The 20818-nt window shown below is 43.4% G+C and overlaps 1 protein-coding gene across 5 annotated transcripts; it reads right to left on the reverse strand.

Annotated features, from left to right (window-relative positions):
• Positions 1 to 2516: 2516 nt before the first annotated feature.
• On the reverse strand, positions 2517 to 20785 carry dnajc5ga (DnaJ (Hsp40) homolog, subfamily C, member 5 gamma a). Of its 5 annotated transcripts, none has more exons than XM_023973846.1 (7): positions 20452 to 20785; positions 12304 to 12452; positions 11842 to 12055; positions 10809 to 10965; positions 9207 to 9424; positions 6311 to 6350; positions 5323 to 5408 (listed from the first exon to the last, which is right to left on the reverse strand). In XM_023973846.1, the coding sequence occupies exons 2-5, from the start codon at positions 12441 to 12443 to the stop codon at positions 9210 to 9212; spliced, it is 726 nt and encodes a 241-aa protein (XP_023829614.1). In that variant the 5' UTR covers positions 12444 to 12452; positions 20452 to 20785; the 3' UTR covers positions 5323 to 5408; positions 6311 to 6350; positions 9207 to 9209. The 5 variants fall into 5 exon arrangements, with proteins under 5 accessions (XP_023829618.1, XP_023829615.1, XP_023829617.1 ...); XM_023973848.3 differs by lacking the exon at positions 20452 to 20785 and adding an exon at positions 20210 to 20427; XM_023973850.2 differs by lacking the exon at positions 9207 to 9424 and having other exon boundaries at positions 2517 to 5408.
• Positions 20786 to 20818: the final 33 nt, after the last annotated feature.

Genomic DNA, 20818 nt, shown 5'->3' on the forward strand with positions numbered 1-20818 from the left:
TACAGTGGGGGAAAAAGTATTTAGTCAGCCACCAATTGTGCAAGTTCTCCCACTTAAAAAGATGAGAGAGGCATGTAATTTTCATCATAGGTACACTTCAACTATGACAGACAAAATGATTTTAAAAAATCCAGAAAATCACATTGTAGGATTTTTAATGAATTTATTTGCAAATTATGGTGGAAAATAAGTATTTGGTCACCTACAAACAAGCAAGATTTCTGGCTCTCACAGACCTGTAACTTCTTCTTGAAGAGGCTCCTCTGTCCTCCACTCGTTASCTGTATTAATGGCACCTGTTTGAACTTGTTATCAGTATAAAAGACACCTGTCCACAACCTCAAACAGTCACACTCCAAACTCCACTATGGCCAAGACCAAAGAGCTGTCAAAGGACACCAGAAACAAAATTGTAGACCTGCACCAGGCTGGGAAGACTGAATCTGCAATAGGTAAGCAGCTTGGTTTGAAGAAATCAACTGTGGGAGCAATTATTAGGAAATGGAAGACATACAAGACCACTGATAATCTCCCTCGATCTGGGGCTCCACGCAAGATCTCACCCCGTGGGGTCAAAATGATCACAAGAACYGTGACCAAAAATCCCAGAACCACACGGGGGGACCTAGTGAATGACCTGCAGAGAGCTGGGACCAAAGTAACAAAGCCTACCATCAGCAAGGGCATTGAAGATCCCAAACACACCGCCCGGGCAACGAAGGAGTGGCTTCGTAAGAAGCATTTCAAGGTCCTGGAGTGGCCTAGCCAGTCTCCAGATCTCCACCCCATAGAAAATCTTTGGAGGGAGTTGAAAGTCCGTGTTGCCCAGCAACAGCCCCAAAACATCACTGCTCTAGAGGAGATCTGCATGGAGGAACTTGCACAATTGGTGGCTGACTAAATASTTTTTTGCCCCACTGTATGTCTGCAGTAAACTGATTGGAAGACAGACAGGCAGGCCCGACACACACACACACACTGGAATTTTCAGTAGGGTGGGGGTGTATTAGAGGCCCCTGAGTCACTGGACATGAGAGAGATAGCTGGTGCCGATGACGAGGCACTAAAAATGTAACACAACGTCAGTAACACAACACCAATCTAATGCCTGCTGAACGCAGGCCAGTCCGGAGGCGGTCACTCACTGATATTGGCATCACAACAAACACGACTCCACTCCACACTACATGGTGTTATGCTACTAGTAAATTAGTCAAAGCCATTACTTGAGCAATGGGCAACAATTATAAGGCGTTCTACCGGTATGTTATTATCAATAGATTCCCCAGGGAATAGCAGGCCCATGTGAATTATGTTCATCTGAAAAAGTCTTACTTCAACTTCAACCTGCTCAATGTGCGTTATATGAAAAAGTATTATCAGTGATGGATATTCAAAAGATCTAAGCTGGAATATGAGCCCATAAGAAAAGGGCTCAGCTGAGTAACCAATCAACCCGGAAATACTTTCTCTGACCCCCACCTCATGACCAGTGGCCTATGACCCTCAACCCTCCACTTCCTGGTTACTTTTTTTTATCCCTTTTTCTCCCCAATTGGTAATTATGGGTCTCCCGGTCACGGCCGGCTGGGGTCGAACCCGGGTCTGTAGTGATGCCTCAAGCACTGAGATGCAGTGCCTTAGACCACTGCGCCACTCGGGAGGCCCCAACTTCCTAGTTACTTAACAATTGAGGTCAATGCTGAGGTAAGGCTGAGCCATAGAGATAGAGGACTCATCTTTGTATCTGTGCCATTATTGTGTATGTGATAGTATGGGTAGCTCCGTTTGAGGCTACAACCCATAGCAATCCCCACCCAGTTGACTTTGACTACTTTAAAATGGCAGAAGCATGATGGAAGCCCTCAACAGCGCTGCCCCATGCTAAAACGACCTTTCGCTAGAGGCCTCTATCATTCTCTATGCTCTTAACTCATAGGAATCCCCACCCAGTTGACTATTTTAAAATGCTAGAAGCCCTCAATGACAATGTTAAAACAGGTTATATCCATGAGTACTCTATCTATCTCTATGGGTCGAGCTGCTAATAAGCTTAAGGGGACGTTTATAGGACATGGAGGCTTTGTGCAGAGTAAGCCAAGCACACACCATACCGTACCCGTTTGCGGCCAAATCTCCATCCATAGTTTACTCCACCTCCTGGTTGCATTTCTTTTACTGGAGTAGCCTACAGGCAGCCACATTGTACATAGTGTCACTATGTACAATGTGTTACATTGTGTTACATTGTAGCTAGTGTCACTACTGTGGCTAATGGCTACAATTGAGCTATTCCTGATAAAGATAGTTTGGTACTTTTTCTCATGGCAGCAGATCATATCTTCACCAACGAGTGGTGTTCTTTTGCCGGAGAGAACAGAYAAAGAATAGCGTTCTTCTGTGAACAGATATACTTTGTTTGTTCATGGAGAACTGAGAGCCATTCCTTTGATATCACACAAACTATTCTCAGTGTTGTGAATTGAGTACACAATAAATCACATAGAAGACAAACATTGTACAAATCCCCCTTCTTTTAATTGTTTCAATTTCATTATATATAAATACACATTTACAGATCATTTTTGTCCATGAAAGACATGGTGAATAATGAATGACATAATGAAAGCATTGACAAAATTACAATCAATCAATCATATTATTAGTGGCCGAGTCCCCATAGTCCCGTGTTCTATAGGGGAGTGACAACATGGGGACAGCCCTGTCCCTACACTCAGAGCAGATATATACTTACTGTCTGCCTGCCTACTACTGTAGACCAGAGCTATGGTGGCCTAGCCAGTTAAGACATAGCCTAGTTCCTCTGTCAACCCGCTGAGACAGCCTAGCTCCTCTGTCAACCCGCTGAGACAGCCTAGCTCATCTGTCAACCCGCTGAGACAGTCTAGCTCTTTTGTCAACCAGCTGAGACAGCCTAGCTCCTCTGTCAACCAGTTAAGACATAGCCTAGCTCCTCTGTCAACCAGTTAAGACATAGCCTAGCTCCTCTGTCAACCAGTTGCCCCTTGGTAAGGACCACGTTGGCTAGTCTAGGGTTCGCTCTTCCCAACTGTCTGTCAACGTGTTTAATTAAACAGCTCTTTCGGTTTGACATAAAAAAATAAATAAAGGACAATGTACACCATTTAAATGGGGTTGATTCTTAAAACATTTCCCATTCACAGGGATTCTCAAAAAATGTTATTTGCATGTGACACATGTGGTTGTGATTATTATTATTTACAGCAGATAAGGATCACCAGAATAAATATATTCCTCCTCTCTGAGCCCTGGGGCCAGATACTGTACTGTTATGTTTATTATGGTTTGTGAAAACACAACCAACAGTCTGAAGTTTCAGGTGGGTTTTAGCTGTTAACTTACTGATATGAAGAGGCGAGAAAAGGTGCAATAATTCCAGTAACAAAATGATGCTGCTGATAGATCATTTCTATGTAAACACTCAGAAGAGCGCTACAAAATATAAAATGGCTGCTTGACATCATTTGATGACATCATTGTAGTTTAGCTTATCTTCAGGGTTGTTCTTCAGCCAAAACACAAGGTGGTTAACGCCATGTACTAGCCCCTCTTCAGGAAACACAGAATGCCCTTTTCAAATGACAAACCACACAAAAAACTGGGAGGGGGATGAATGACTGACTGACCTCAGCACTACATGAACAAACCAACAACGATTTTGTACAATGCTACACACACACACCTGGGACTGACTAACTCTCAATGACAATATGACATTCATTCACTTCACTGCTTTCACTATTCTGATTACACAACATTGAGAAACCCCTGACTCTGCACCCCCAGGGTTATAAAGAGAGCTGTACTTAAGTACAGATAAACTGCTGGTTGGGTGATCTGTACAGATCCTAACCCTGCTGTCGGACATTGTATCATCTCATCACTGAGACTAGTAGTCGTGCCTCTTCAGCCCATAAAACAATAAATATGGCAATCAATCCACCAAAACCCCATGGAAAACAGCCTGGTGTGTTACTTCTTAAAAGTCAAATCAACATATGAAAAGTCTAAAATATTCAGTGATGGGATATCTCTGTAGGCAGTACAGCYAACAAAGTAGTCATCTAGGATGTGGCATAGCATGGTCTTAGTGGCTAGGTCAAACAGACACCCACAGTACATACCCACTCCCCTGTATCTCCATGTTACATCAGACTATGAGGAGAATGCAAAGCAAAACCACCATTTGAGATGGGAAAAGTTTGATAAGTCGTTTGGTTGCAGTTAGCTAGCTGTAGTCAGTAGTCAGTTCCACCCAAAACAGAGTGCATTGTGCTGACTGTTGGTTTCAGTAAGCACTTGGCTGGACCCATGTTAGCCAACAGTCCATTGGAAATGATCATTTACCCACTTCACAGGTTTCAAAAGTGCATAGTAGACCCAAATGCATACATACACCTCAATTAAACAATCCTCTCAGGTTGGCTCTAGTGGCATGAGGAGAAACGTCTCTTTGGGAGCTGACTGTTGAACACATGGAGTGAGTGGCATCTAGATTGGCTTTGGTCAAACTAACATAATTGTGACAGTTAGCAATTAAATTAAGCAATCAACAAATTTTTCTTGTTTTATCCACCCYACATTTTCACTGTTCTTGAATGTCTACTGTATCCAGCCCCACTCTTGGGTCTCTTTCAGGTGGCGGTGGAGGGGAGACCCCTGGTTGTGTGGCATACTGTAGGAGCACCTGCAGCTGGCGGTATCGCTGGCAGTGGTGGGGTGGTGGCTGTAGTACAGGGGTGTGGATGTATGGGGTATATATTTGCCAGTGCTGTACAATAGGGGCATGCAGTTCAAATGAAGCACATGCAATCTGTTTGGGAGCCTTTACTTCCTCTGATCCATGCTTTAGTCTCTGGGGAGGTGGAATGTTTGGCTCAGGCCATTTAAAACTCAGACTGAACTTAAAAAGAGAGTCTCCAATCCCACAGCGTTCTAACAGAGACAAGAGAGAGAAAGGGGGGGATAGATGAGGGAGGATAGAAACGGAGGGATAGAGTGTTCCAATCCTCAGTTTGGTGGATAGATAGACACATATATCATGTCATAAGGAGTCCTGGTCTCTTGGCAGCCTGCCGCTCGTGTCCATTAAGTTAGATCTGTACCACAGTATGGGGGGGTTGACTGGCTGGCTGGTTGACTGGCACTAGTGACGGTTGGCCTGGCTGGCTGCTGGGGGCTCCAGTGTGGGGACCTCAGGGGCCTGGCCGTTCCCACCATAGGGGAGGGCTCCAGCGGGTAGATGGGGCTGGGAGGGAAGGGTCACTGCTGGGGCTTGGAGGTGGGCTGGCTGGCTGCAGGCTGGGAGGTCTCTGGAACCTCGATGGAGATGGAATGTGGCTGGATCACAATAGGGGCACGAGGACCTGCAGGAAGACATTGAACTGTGTCAGACTCACTGGGGAAAATAATAACCCTCAATAGAGAAAAGTTAGCCAAGTGTCCCATGCCATAACGAGTAGGTAAAGGACTAGGCTACATATAGGCTATGTGCTCTATGAATAAATGTAGCTTCTGCATTCTCTATGGTTTGTATGATACTAAAGGTCAAATTCTGAAGTCAAATGAAGAACTAACAGGCATGTACAGACAGGTAACAATGATCCCAATGCATTTCACACGTCAATGGCAATGACTTTGTAAACATCAGATAACATTTCAGGGTTCTGTAGATATAGACTAATGATGACTTGATAACAATGAGGAAGACAATGCGGAAACATCCCAATAGGAACATCTGTCCAGGTTGAGGTTCATGAACACAGTACAAGCCAAAAGCCTGTAACTACAGTAAAAAAAAATCTAAAAAAATAAAGCAGCCAGGCTGAGGCTACAAGTGCAAAGTCTGGCTACCAGGTACACACAGGGTATTTACAAGCTGGAAGCATGACAGTCTACACAACATCTCTGTAAACCCTGTTGACAGGAAGCTTCCAACTCTCATCTAGCTTTGTTGCAATAAATCCTGTTATCAAAAATTTCCAGCAAGTAATAGCCTGTTGTCTCAACTAGAAGCAATTCACATGGGAATGTATTAGCAGGAGGCATGACCTAAAGTTGGGCCCTTGCTTAACTGTTCTCAGGTGTAACCGGTCCTGAAATATTGAAAACTCCACGAGGGTCATGTTCAGTAGGTGAAAAACGTTTTGAAACAAGGATGTGCTACCTGAGCATGTCCAGTAAGGATACAGATTTTTGTTTTCCGTCGCAAAACATTTTGCTACGGTGTACCCTACTGAACATGACCAAGTGTGTACCATGAACCTACCTGCCCTCCCCTGGCGATGCTCATCCACACTGTCACTTTCCTTATAGGGGACATCATCCATATGCAGCATAGAGGAAGAGCACAGAGCACTGCTTAGAAAGCACTTGTACTATTAGTTAGGCTACTACCCCTACTATATCAGATTACAATATAATGATAGTAATAATATAGGATTATCTCAACATCATTATATAGCCATAGTCTCTTGAAGCTTCCAGCTATCACTTTGGTAATGCTAAAGAGAGAATCATAGACTGACATGTCAGCAGGCATCATGGTGTTGAACAAACAGAGCACCAACAGAGAGGATGGTGCTGAGAAAGTAGGTATGAGGTGAGATGACAAACACATATGGCCGGATGTGACAGGACAGCAGTGGCTCGTCTTAGGGGTATTGGTCTCCCACTGCACACCACAAACACCTGTCCCTACCACTGTCACAGGTGACATTAGAACATGTCCCCACGAACAAACTTTCAAAAGGCATCCTAATACTGTGTATATCATGGAATATTCCAGACTATATTGGAGAATTAGTATATTCCAGACTATGTAGGATCTGACTATGATGCTCTGTCTTTCATGGAAAACACTTACTCAAAGTTTCTAATGCTTCTTTCAAACTGGATGCATGTTCTGGAACATGTTTGATTTTGCACAGGCTTCATTCCTTTCACTCTGTCATTTAGGTTAGTATTGTGGAGTAACTACAATGTTGTTGATCCATCCTCAGTTTTCTCCTATCACAGCCATTAACTATTTTAAAATCACCATTGGCCGCATGGTGAAATCCCTGAGCAGTTTCCTTCCTCTCTGGCAACTGAGTTAGGAAATACATCTGTATCTTTGTAGTGACTGGGTGTATTGATACACCATCCAAAGCATAACTGATAACTTCACTATGCTCAAAGGGATATTCAGGGTCTGCTTTTTATTTTTTTTACCCATCTCCCAATAGGTGCCCTCCTTTGCAAGGCTTTGGAAACCCTCCCTGATCTTTGTGGTTGAAATTGTGCTTGAAATGTACTTCTCGACTGAGGGACCTTACAGATAATTGTATGTGTGTGGTACAGAGATGGGGTAGTCATAAAATTATGTTAACCACTACCATTGCACACAGAGTCCATGCAACTTAAGCACATTTTCACTCCTGTACTTATTTAGGCTTGCCATAAAAGGGGTTGAATACTGATTTACTCTACACATTTCAGTTTTTCATTCATTTGTAAAAAACTAAATTCCACTGACATTATGGGGTATTGTGTCTAGATCAGTGACACAATCTCWAATTAATCAATTTTAAATTCAGGCTGTAAACACAAAAAAATTGGAAAAAGTCAAGGGGTATAAGTACTTTCTAAAGGTAATGTACCTCTACAAAAGGCCCCAGAGGGGTCAAAGGGTTGTGTTAGCATGACAAACGGACTGTGCTTTTAGCACATATCAACAGGCTAGGTTTTCAACAAACCAGCCTGACATTATATTGATGTTTTTAATATGAATAGACGGCTACTGTTTATTGAAGGCATCTAATGTCTTGTGGGTTGAGTGAGTACTTGGCTGCTGTGGGGCCCTGTTTTGTCTTGTGAAGTTCACTTGTTACGTCCAATTAAAACGCCTAAAGCCGGTAGTACACTACACAAGTCGGGCACCGATTTAGCTGTTCCAGATACATTTTTGAGATTYGAGACAAAATCCTCATTGTTGCCTACTCGGGGCACGCGGCTGTCACCGACGCTCGTTTAATGTGAGCGGGTCAGAGATGCAATCTGAGGGCTACCGATCTCGTCTTGGAGCAGCCCCAGACATCTCAATATTTTCAAACATGTTGAATTCTGGCACAAAATCTGCAATGCTTTTGTAGTGTGAAATGTGCAACGACAAGTTTTGAGACCGGTGATCAGCAAAAGCCAATGAGCGCTCGCCAAAGAAACCAGTGAGATGATGACATTGTTTCGCGTCACCCAGAAGTTGTAGACTCTTTCGAGCAGGAGCCATGACTACTAGGATGCGTTTGTACTTGCCTTAATAAACCAAAGCGTCAACTCGTTTCAGCTCTGAAGTTCACAAGCAATAGAAATTTCAACTCTGTTTGTCATGCGTCAATGTCTGACAGAAAACGTTTATGAGACTGCTTTGAGCCACAGCTCGTTCTAGCTACATTAACAATCTAATCACATCATTGTTTTCGCGAGACTACGTGGTGGTATGGAGAATCCTCACGACGAAGTGAAGACTCTTGTAGTGTGTGACCCCCTTGTCTGTACCAGATGGTTTATTGTGCGCACCACCATGTTGGCAAGACAAGAAACTACAGGAAAGACGTTTGTTTAACATGAGAGGCTCAGCGATGTTAGGATTTTGATAGTCGTAGTGTACACCCGGCATAAGCGTCTCTGTGGTCTTACTGGTAAAGTAACGGTATACTGGGCATAGATTAGGCTAATTAACAAAGAGATTACATCCACTTTATCATCAAGGCAGCAAATAGTTACTACAGATACATTCACGATGGACCAAACACTGACAAAATGCTTAGTGATCAATTAACTGAAATGATTGTTATCGATTTGCTCCATCTGTAGCAAAATTAGGTCCACTACATTATATACACACAAGGCAAGCTCATACATGCAGCCATGCTCAAAACATTCTGAAGCAACAGCCATGACATCATGCAACTCAACACTGACAGGCAAACAGAATGGATGGTTAGTGAGTCAGTCGAAAAAAACAGCTGAACATAGTACAAAGGCACCATGTGTCACTATGAGCAAACACAGTCTGGTGAAACGGGTTGGTCTGGGGCGTGGCAACGTGCACAGGAAGCGGGACGGATGAACACGATGCAGCTGGGTTGAGTACAGCAAGTACATCAGGGAGACGGGGGGCTTACGAGTCATTTAGACTCCGGCAACGTTTCGCCTGGGTTCTCAGCAGCCACTGGCCTGGTCGGGTAGTCAACCACTGGATTGGCAGGGTCTAGGCTGTTGGCAGGGTCTAGGCTTATGGCAGGGCCTAGGCTGATGGCAGGGCCTAGGCTGATGCTTTCAGCCCCAGGACTCGATACAGCTATAGGTACAGGTATGGGCTGCACAATGATTACCGTGTCACCTGGTGGATCAAAACACAAACGTACAGAAACACCTCTCTGTCAGAATGAGATAAACCAGGCCTGCTCATTGGGCCAGAGTATACTGATATGTTATCCCCACACCCATACTGCCCTCGTGCTGTTAGCTTGTCATGTTTGGTTTGGTTTGCAGTTCCTGTTTTTGTGTGATACGGTGAGGAGATTATTCATATCATCTAGGTATTCGCCTGAACATGTTGTGAATATCTCTGAAACCAATAGCAAAACAAATTGCATCGTCATTTTGCCTATACCGCCTTATACTGAAAGTCCAAATGGTGTGACAGTCACTTGGGCTAAGGGTCGTGACTATGGGGTCACCATGGTCACTGATCACTCCTCAGAACAGAAAACAACGCAATTAGGAGTCTAGTCCTTGGGACTGTTTTCTATTGAGTGAAATGCTGTGTAAAGAGGCAACATGAGTGAAGGAGCTGAGAGTCCTGTCCTCAGACCAACCAGTTAAGGACATGACACAAGAGGCTGAAAGAATCCTCTGAGATCTGACAGGATTACATGCATCTTCCTCATCTCGCTCCTGTCCCTGTCCCAGCCCCTGTCCCTTTTCTGACCTGTACTGGGGACCACTGATGGGAGAGGGTGAAACAAAGAGCTTCTTGGTGGGCTTGAAATGTTAGAAGAAAAGAAACACTGTTGACATCGCTACCTGTTAATGTTGACATGTTATTGCACACTTTTCTGACACTACATCCATAGCTTTTACACATCCAAAAATACCAAACAACAACATGATATGAACCAGCAGTCTCTCATTCAGAGTACGAGTAAGCTATAAATACCTGCACGTCAAGGTAATCTAAGGGCTAACCTGCAGCCTCTACCTCCTGGGCAGGACCAGGTTCTGTAGACCCAGAGTCCTGCCTAGCTCGACTAGACACTCGTGCCACCCCCCCCCCCCTCCTCCTCCTCCATTCCCTCATCCCTTCCTCCCCATCCCTGTTTGGCTGCTCTGGCCCCAACTGTGCTCTGCTGTTTCCCTGCCTCTCCTCCCTCTTCTTTCCCCCTCTGAAAGGAAGTGACAGCGTTAAGTCAGGCTGAAAAACCGACATCTGCGGGGCAGCCTGTCGCTGAGGTAGTGTGTAGGGAAGCCAGGACCCAGGAGAAGGGCCAACACAGAAGGATTGGGGGGCACACTGTATTTATCCTGTTACCCTCCTCATGAGCTCTATCCCACCTATAATAGTCTATACTATACAATAGAAAAATGGCTATGTGCACTAGCATACTTAGTTTATTACCCAATTCCAAACAGTCCCCAGCCTACTTACTAGCGTCCCAAACATCCTACCACTGCCCCCCCCCCCCATTTAAAAACTCCCCCGTCCCCTCCCAGCGTGGTCTCACCTCTGTCCGTCTCAGCTTTGATCTGGGCCTCCAAGTCCTCTGGGTCCACGTACTGGTAGTGATCATCCTCCTCCGGCGGCTTGCACTTCCCGCAGCAGAAACAGCAGCAGCAACAGCAGCAGCAGCAGGAGAAGACGGTGCAGCACACGGCCATGGTCTGCAGCACAAGGGCATAACACAAACACACAGCATTATCAGTATGGAGCTTCTCCCGATCACATATACCCAGCCGGGACAGTCACCCGCTGTCTTCCTGCTCGCAGGAGAACTTATGTCTAGCCTCAGATCTACAGGGTGATCCAGTGAAAGAAGCTAGGGGATATTAACAGCAGAGACAGTGTAATACATGTGGATGCTCTCAATAATCCTATTGTACCGAGCATTTCTAGGGTATACATAAGTGGAGCGGTTTTGTTTCTCCCTGAAATGTTCCTTTGCTTTGTAGTTTTCTTTGTAGGTGAAAGCAGAGTGAGGTTTGTGAGACAGTCAGTGGATCTTCATCACTGCATCTAGACCTCTCTACTTACTCTACTCAGCATCAAAGGCCACACATCTCAGAGTGACTGAGCACAACTACCCAGAACACATTTCTAAATAAAGACTGCTTTGCACCTGGAGCCATCTGTCTGTCTGAAACAGAAAAACACAGTACACTGACAGGTTCAGAGGGGGGTAACTATGAGACTTGTTAAAGCAATTATACACAAATACTTATATACTGTCAATGTACTCCCAACAGGGATTACAGTAGGGTGTCTAATGCATGGAGAAGACAGTACTAGACAGTGAATTATATCCATAACAATGTCTAATAAAATCCCAGCAGCTCTTAGTGTGATGAGTGTGTGAGTGATGTGGCTGTGAAAGAAGTCCAGTCAGTATGTCATCACTGAGACAGTCAGCTGGGAGAGTGGGGCTACTCACCCCCACTGTCGAAGGTTACAGCATTACTGACTACACCCCGGATAACCTAATATATTACCCTGTTAGACTAAAGGTGGTTTGGGGGGTTATGAGGTACTCTCTCTCTCACCTTAAACCACCACTTGGACATGAGGAAGTAGTATTTGACGCTCTCCTCTCCAAACTGCTCGGACACATAGAGGCCCATGGAGCCGTACTCGTCGTAGATCCTCCTCTTGCCGTCATCGTTCAGGATGGAGTTGGCGTTGTTGATCTCTTTAAACTTATCTGCAGCCTCCGGGTTGTCTGGGTTCTTGTCTGGGTGGTACTTCAATGCTAGTTTCCTGTAAATAGAAGGATGAATTAACAAATGGATGGATGGATGAATAAATTAATCTCACTCCACACCACCACATACAAATATCACGAAACTCTAAATCCTATAAAGAGCTTATACCTCATTAAAAGTAATTGTTCTGTGTCTGATGGACCAACTCCTGAATAAAGCTGATCATTAACTTGCTCCGGGGAAATGGAGAAACAGGCTTACAGGTTATGTGGCTATAACGACCAGAGACAAGCTGAGTGTTACCTGTAGGCTCTCTTGACGTCCTCAGCGGAAGATCCTTTCTCCAGGCCGAGCACCTTGTACAAGCTCTCCCCTGTGGTGGACATCTTCCTCTGGGGGCCTGGCCGGTTTGGCTCAGTTGCGCCTGTGCCTGTCGTGGCCATGGCTGAAGTCTGCCAAGATACACAGTCACACAGGAGGTTAGCACTAACTCACACACACACACACAAAGTGTGGAACTAAGTAGGTTGTCACTGTAGCAACAGAGACATACACCCTGCAGTATTTACCTGACCTGTTCTTAAATCTTGACATTATTTGTCCAAGGAGTAACTACATGTGTGTGTGTACTGTCTGTAGCCATAATCATCACAGTATTATAGCCTGGTAGACAGACACAGATGTTGTCACATTGCTTAGCCTAGAACACCATAGGGAACTGGAACAGCTCTGCCTAGAATATCCCATCTCATAAACCCAATGTCAATACAAGGATACTAAAAAAAGTATGAACCAGCAAAACACAAGGATATAGCATTCAGCACTGGCTGGGTTTGTGTTTTAACAATTTCTGCACAGATATGTAAGAACTGGGCCTATACACAACCCTTACAGATCCTTTTAAACCACAATACACTTTGCGCTGCGCAGATTCATTTTGGATTAAGCTCCAAGACTGTGTGTAGTGAAGTAGCATGTGTTAAACATGAATAATGCATCACAACTGTGGAGCCTCCATCTGAAATCCCTGTGATTAAAACAAAGCAGAAGGCCAGCAGTGAGACTCCAACGCTCCACACAGCCCCACATTCTGCTGAACAGGACAATAGCCCTGCTGTGGCGCACACACACACACCACACCACACTCAGCCACGCACACTGTGACTACTGGTGACTAGTAATGCCCTGAGCAGGCCTGAGCTAAAGGCGATTACATTTTGCTGATCTCGCACAGATTACTCACACAAGTCAACACAGGGCAATCCTAGACTGGCCCGGCGAGACGGGCCTGAACAGCCAGCACCGCACAGAGACAGGCTTAGGAGGCTTGGCTGGTAAGGAACCTGTAGTCTACAGGTTGTTGCAAGGGGGAACAGTAAATGGTTGCAAAAGGCTACAAGCAGTAGCAGACTAGCAGTAAACTACACTACCTGCACATTTCCCGTTGATTCCCTTCAGGCTGGTGTTGTCCCAACACTGAAAAGGTGGTCTCTGTAATTACCTTTGTCTTACATTGGAACTGGTCAGTCTCCAAGTCAAGGATTTATATCTGCTTAACAACCACCAAACTTTACTCACACGCTTCCAAAGCTTGGACAAGCAGAAACATTTAGCCAGCAAAGCTTGTGTTCCACCATGAATTACCTCTGCTATCCGGCCTGTCTGTCGGCCATTCACTAAAGCCCCAGTTCCAATGGCTCAGGCCCAGCCTCAATTCTAATCAGTTAAAATAAAATAACTTGTGAATAGTCTGTAGAGAAAAGGTACTTAACAATTACAGGGCTAAATGGGGTAAAGAGAGACAGCAAAACAAGGCATCCGGCATTTTAGATAGGACCTACCTAGGCCTAAGCTGATTGTTTCCTGTGCAATGCAGTAAGATAAATAACTTTCTGAAGTGGCATACTGTCATCTCCTTTGTTTCATTACACAATGCCAGAGCATGGGGCATTCATTATCAGACCCATTATCTCTGCCTTGTCAGTGACAGTGACGATTGATTTGTTGACCAAGCTTGTACTCTGATCACTTCACCTTCTTGCTGACAGTGTTTTCTCATCAACGCACAGTGTCTTAGAGTTGTGCCAAGCCTCTCCCATGGGCCCAGAAACCTGTGAGGGGCCCAGCCCAGGGACACTGCGTAAGCACAGTGGGCTGAGAGAGCGGAAAAAATCCATTAATATCTCTTAGGGCAGGGGTTCCCAAACTTTTTCCACTCGGGCCACACTTCCAGCATTGGGGAACACCACCCCGCGAGCGCGCCACGTCTATTTCTATTGGTACAAGCACTATTCATGACACAAACTGTTCACACCCCTCTTATTGGTGGAGAGAGTTTCACAGGTTTAAAGCTAATTTCCTGCAATTCCACACATTTTGTCATGGGGTGCAATGAAAATGTTGCAGTTTAAAGCAATTTTTCTTGGAATTCTATACATTTTGCCATGTTTAATGTGTATTCATGTGATATTAGAGTGACAATATACAACAATATCTATGGGCAAAAAAAACGAAATAAAAAAATGGACTAGTTGATCTGGATATTTCTGACATAAGGTATACAATGGCTAAGATGACAAGAGGAACTGATGATGCACTACCCAATTTAGAAATTGCACCTTCTGCCTTCTACTATTACGACTTTCAAGAGTAAGTTTAAAGCCGGACTGAGTTCCTTAAAAAAAAAWAATAATAATAATAATAATGACAGTTTGGGAACCACTGTCCTAGGGGAGAAAAACTGAAGGCACCTTTTCAATAACACACAGATCCCTTGATTCCTGGAAGAGAAGTGACATGATGTGTGTTTGTTATGATTTAGCTTCGGTTATGGTCATTACACTGTTTCTGGGTTATAAAATGTAGGCCAGCAAGTAAGGCCAAGTGGTTTTTCCCTGTGTGTTCCACACCGGCACACGTCAAACATTGTGACACAGAGTAAAATGTGTGCATCCAGGTAGGTTTGGATGGTATCGAGATTTCCATATGGTCTTCTCTCGTACCGGGATTTACTGTATTACCGGCATAGCACACAAGGGGGCACTAAAAATGCATAAAAAGCCCATTGGGCCTCTATTACCAGAATGCTAACAGAATTAGCAAAAACGAATAGTGAAATCAGACGCTGTTAGCTAAAAGCTAACGAGAAAAAAAGAGAGAAAAAACGAATTGCAAAGATAAGCAAATCAAGCTCAAAGTTATACAAGCATCGCTAGTAACTGGAATGGAAGGAAGAGCAGCATGTGTACATGGAGCTGACAGGAGAAGAAAGAAGGAGAAAGAAAAAAACACTAGTAGGAGGCACAGGGGAAAAAAGCAGTTGTACAGATAACTCATCCAGAGTTTTTTTTACTTCTGGCAGAAAGCCATTTTATGATATATGATGGCAAACATTTACTAGTGAATTGCATACGAGTGTAACTTCATCACCTTGTGCGCCGCAAAACAGAAACTCGTCAATAGATCTAGAACGCTATGGAATCACCAGCTCGCTTTCTCCTGTTGTGCTGTTTACAAACACGTGACTGGCTCAACTGTTCTGGAGAACTATGGTAAGCTTCATAATTTAAAATAATGTGACAGGTGAAATAAAGAACGCAATCTGCTTTATCTCCTAAGGTATTGCACAAGTTGACTGCGGGTAATAACTTAAAAGTAGCTACAAATATTTAAATTAAGTGAAAAACTTCAAATAAATAGTTTTGACAGTATTGAAAAACAATCCTGTGGCTTTTCCAAATAAAACGGTATACCGCAAGAGGCTTCTGTGGGTTAGCGAGAGTAGACATGACCCCGCGCCTGTCAAAGCCACCACTTGACACCCCGGAAAAGACTGCAGCCCGGGAGCATTTCTAGCTTGGGTGTGAAACGGTCTGTACACAGGCTCTGACAAGCGCTACCTAATAGGCTAGTCCATCACACAGGCTCTGACAAGCTTTACCTAGTCGGCTAGTCCCTGGCCTGGCTACACCATCTCTTCTCTTACCTAGCTGAGACTGAGCCAAAGGAACCCCTGGCTAAGATGATACACAGGCAAGGCCTGGTGCGTGAGTTGGTCTTCATACTCAACATGTCATCAGGGTTCATGACCCCTGACAGGTCACTCCTGATGTGGAACTTTCTCACACTAATATGCAAAAATCCCATAGGCATAATGCCTAAATAAGGACAAAGACTGGATTAATGGAAGAAGAGTGCTTTATCTAGGCCTAAGTAACTATTTAAATTGGCCCTACTTGCTAAATATATCAACAAGTCAGAGATGGAAAGATCAAACAAATTTGAAGAACAGCCACTGTGATCATGTGACAGCCAAATTATCTTAATGTGAAAGAGAAAACACAGAGAGGCAGCAGCACTCAAGCAGCCTACTGTCAGTGCTGGGCTTAATCAAGGGTCTTTTGCATTCTTTTGCAATCCTCTTGTTTCTCACAGAAGGCTATTTTTTTGTTGCCTTTTCAAGTGATTCAAGAGCCGGATGTTGTTCTTACAGAACTTTCATAAACATCCCAGGGATGAGAGCTGCTTCAGGACATTTAAAAACAACTACTTCCGTACCTTGTCAATGGAAAATGATCATATCTGATTTTATTTGCCACCATAAACTTTAACAACAGCAACCTCTGATTTAAGGTTGAAACCTGAGATATATCAAATAAAATACAAGTCTCTAGGCATAAAACATTGCTACAATGTTAAACTTGCTTCAGTGGGGGGTAAGGACAACTCAATGACCAAGACAAGTAGTAGGACAGACTGGCATTTCAACATCTAACCTGCACCTCTGCTCATAACCAGAGTATAAACTAGGCCTAACTGACCCAAAAACTGGAACTGGGCTTGACTAACTTTTTTTGCCACTTGTCCTTTGGACTTGTAAAACAGATCTTTTTTCCCCAATTGTCCCAAAAAAATTATATAATTGTATGGTGCAAGGAACCACTTATTTTACTATTGCGAAAAATACAAAAATGTAGGCTACACTCTTCCTATTGGCTTCTTTGCATATTCAAACCGGTATTAAAATATTCACTGCCTCTTAAGGCTCTCCTGGAGGATGGTTGGCCACGCTTTCAATATTACAACTAAATACGTTTGTAATTTTGTATGTCTACCATTCAAAACAGACTCCGGGACGACAGATCCAAAATTCATACAACCACTGTCAGGTTTTGGCCAAGACTGTTCGGGTTTCGGTCACTAGATGTCCCCATTGCACCTTTTTTGTACCTTTTGTTTTTCTTGCTCTAATTATTGTTTGCACCTGTAGGTCATTCCCTTGTTAGTATTTAAACCCTGTGTGTTCCTCAGTTCCTTGCTCAGTGTTTGTAAGTTAGCACCCAGCCCCAGCCCAAGCCTTGTTTTATWTAGATATTTCTCTTGTTGGATTTTCCAGAGGTTCTCTGGTTTAGTTCTTGTGTGTTATTTGAGTAGTCTTTTGAGGTTTGTTTTTCCCTGCTGTTTTTWKCKKRTTMMMGYYMTTRRTTTMMWWTTTMGYYGYWTTRCKWTTTTGTGCCTRTTGGCTTTATTTTTGGACATTGTGGATTTAGTTTCTTTGCCTGAAGATTTTGTTCTTTAATTAAACCACCATCTCTAGTACTGCTGTGTCTGCCTCATCTTCTGGGTTCTGACGATTATTAGTGACTGTTTCTCGCACCGGGTCCTGACAACCACCGCACATAAACACATTAAAAAAAGCAATGAGGCTGATGCAACAGATCAGAACGTATATCATAAAATGTTGATAAAGTTGTATTTCTTCATATMATATGTTCAACAATGCGCACACGGTTCCTGGCTATTGTCGAACGTTCCAAATTCTATTAGGGGAAACATCACTCAAAAGCGCACAGCAATCGCGAGCGGTTTAACGTGATAGAGTAGCCCAAAGTCCGGCAGATGGCGATATTGAGTTAATCTTAACGTCCAAACGCATTGTATGCAGCTGGCAATGGCAATACACTCATATCCCCGGTGGAACGGTTCATACCTAAAACATTCTCCATTCCGGCTGCAAAAGCTTCGATTTCCTCAAATGTATTCAATGCGCGAAGGCGTGAAAAAAAACTGCAGAAATATGCGTACTTTCCTTATGAAACAATCAGGTTGCAGCAGTAGGTTGTTGCAACAGTCTGCTGAATGCGGGGCGCAATAACAGGAAGTAGCATTCCTAGGCATTAGACACTAGCATGGTGGTAAAAAATGGTGTTTCAAAAAAAATAATGCATATTTTTCCWGTTTTTCCCCCCGCGTTCTCGCCATTAAATAAAGTTGAGGAAATCGAAACCTTTGCAGCCTGAAATTAGTATGTTTTAGGCACAAACCAGTCCACGGGGGATACAAGTGTATTGAAGGTTGCACACAGTACAATGCGTTTGGACGGTAAAATGAACTCTCAATATCGCCATCTGACGACCTTTGGGCTAGTGACGGAGATTAAAATATACATTTGAAATGAAGAATGGGAAATCTAAAGATGCATCAACTAGCATGTTTTACTGATAGACTAGGGTTATGTATTTGGCTGCTGGACAATAAAATAACGTTGATTTAAAAACCAACAGAACATGAGAAATATGCTAGTTTCAATGGCATATTAAGTGTTTATAAAATAATTCCTTCAACATGTCTATGGACATATTTGGCGAGGCTACTTTGAAACAAGGTAAGACATGCTTTAGAAAACAAAAAAAAGTATATGTTTTAAACAATTAGGTTTGTGGTTAAATAGTTTTAAAATGCTGACCGCCTCTGCTCAAATTCAAAGTGAGTGATGTGCGGTGCGTTTACTGGCATTTCGCCTCTATATATGTCATTAAAAGTCTCATTAAAGTTTGGCTACATTTTCTGGCGCTTCATGTCAGCATTGGTTTGGACATGAGGCTGTAGCCAATATGCATAGGCTATCACCTACACCCGGATTTCCCAAACTCGGTCCTGCCCCCCCGTTTGTATTTATGTACATGAAAAATAGATTCATATTATTCCAATGTTGCCCTCTGATCGGTGTAATTGTTTGATATTGTAATGTGTGATTATTTTTTTACTTGTCCAATTGAACAATTTTAATCTATATTCTTGTCGGATGGACAAGAGGACCAGCTTTAATGTCGAGCCCTGTGGGGATTTGTGTAATTGCTGGCTGCTACAAATACTTGATGCAAAATTATTGACATTATCCATGACTAATCTGTAAAATACCACACCAGGATTTTGCTATGACACCTCACATTTGACCTCACAACAGCTGGGCCAAAATGGATTTGAAAGACTGACATCATGGCGGTAAAATATCTACATTAACCATTACCAACCTATACTAGTTATGTTGACAAAAGGCAAAACAAGAACCGTTTGAGCCATCTATTCTGTGACAGGAGATTGAAGAAACACACAGTATCTACGTGTTGCTATGACACACATGGCAGTGAGGGCTGGCAAGGGTGTGATCAAAATAAGAGACAAAACATTATGCAATAGCTAGCTCACACAAAATGAAACCCGATAGCTGTAGCTACAGATTAGCGATTGCGATAGAATAATCCATGCAATCATAATTGTTTCGTTTTTATATAGTAAGGAAGGTAGGGTTTTTATAGTCGGTTGGGTGTCTTGTAACCACTGCTGTGTCCTTGTCTTTATAACGTTATATTGTCCATTCCATGGTCATTGCACAACCATAATCCCTTGTTAATCTCCACATGGATAATTACTTTCCATTTTTACATCGTCTTTTCCCCATGCAAGAAGAATCTAACGTTGGCTAACTAGCTACATCTGCAGTGCTAGGTAGCAAGCTACAGTAACGTTAACTAGTAACGACATTGTAATTATCTTTGCACCTAGCTGTGGCGTTTGCGCGAGTTATGCATATGTGAATTAGCTAGCTAGTTTTTAAAATAACCCAGGCACTGGCCAAAATGTTTTACTAACTAAACTAGCTGTCAATCAATGTTGTCAATAACATTTGGGGAGCGGCAATTGTACCGTTGTACCGCTATTAGCCAACTATCTAAAAATATGAACGCTTATTGTAAGGTTATTGGTTAGTAATGAGAAGCTGGTGGATATCAACTGATACTTCAAAATGTGTTTCAACTGCAAAAGTCGACGGGCTGCTCAACTGACTGTCACGAACGCTAATTTAGCCAACTAGCTACGCTGATAGTCAGAATTAGTTATCCATGGATTTTCACTCTAATAATGTTACCTGAAACAAGCGTGCGTCCAAACAATGTATTTAACCAACCCAATATCAATCTGAAACCGCATGCCAGAGTAGTTCGTTGCGTTAGGCTATAACGTTACACAATGGCAATGGGATTCTGGACTGTCCTCGCGACCAGACCCCACACTTGCTCGCTGGCTCAGTAGCTAGCCAAAACCGACTAGTGTAGCTTGAAAAATCAGCTCCCGTGGCTCAGGTCAGGGCGACTTTACGACGTATCTTACCTTGTGCAAATTGGAAGAGGTATATTTCGCTGTGGCATAGAGGCATCCACTTTGTATGTCAAGATTGCCAGACAGTGTCAATGTATCCGCCCCTCCTAAAAATGCTAGCTACTATCGTTTCAGTACCATTAGCCACAGTAGACAAGGGACGTCTGATTGGTTGAAACCCTCGTCTCAGAAGCAATGACACAGCGTCGTCATATCCTTACACAAATTTGGCGCTTGTGAAATTCACGTAAAAAAAGTTTTTTTTCTACCTACTGTAATCCTGTGTTCTATGAAAACTATAAAAATGTAACCAACGATGATTGAGCCTGGTTTGTTGGTCGGTCTCATGTTGGACCACCACTATTGTGCTGCCATCTAG

Source organism: Salvelinus sp. IW2-2015, linkage group LG28 (genome assembly GCF_002910315.2).
Source record: "Salvelinus sp. IW2-2015 linkage group LG28, ASM291031v2, whole genome shotgun sequence".
Taxonomy (NCBI): Eukaryota; Metazoa; Chordata; class Actinopteri; order Salmoniformes; family Salmonidae; genus Salvelinus; species Salvelinus sp. IW2-2015.

What these genes read in the sequence shown, in the direction of transcription:
- dnajc5ga (XM_023973847.2), bottom strand. Translation starts at nt 12,443, where the DNA reads ATGGCCACGACAGGCACAGGCGCAACTGAGCCAAACCGGCCAGGCCCC. An exon ending in TGTCCAAGTGGTGGTTTAAG is followed by an intron (nt 10,966 to 11,841) that starts GTGAGAGAGAGA and finishes CTTGTGCTGCAG; the next exon opens with ACCATGGCCGTGTGCTGCAC. An exon ending in CAAAGCTGAGACGGACAGAG is followed by an intron (nt 9,425 to 10,808) that starts GTGAGACCACGC and finishes TTGATCCACCAG; the next exon opens with GTGACACGGTAATCATTGTG.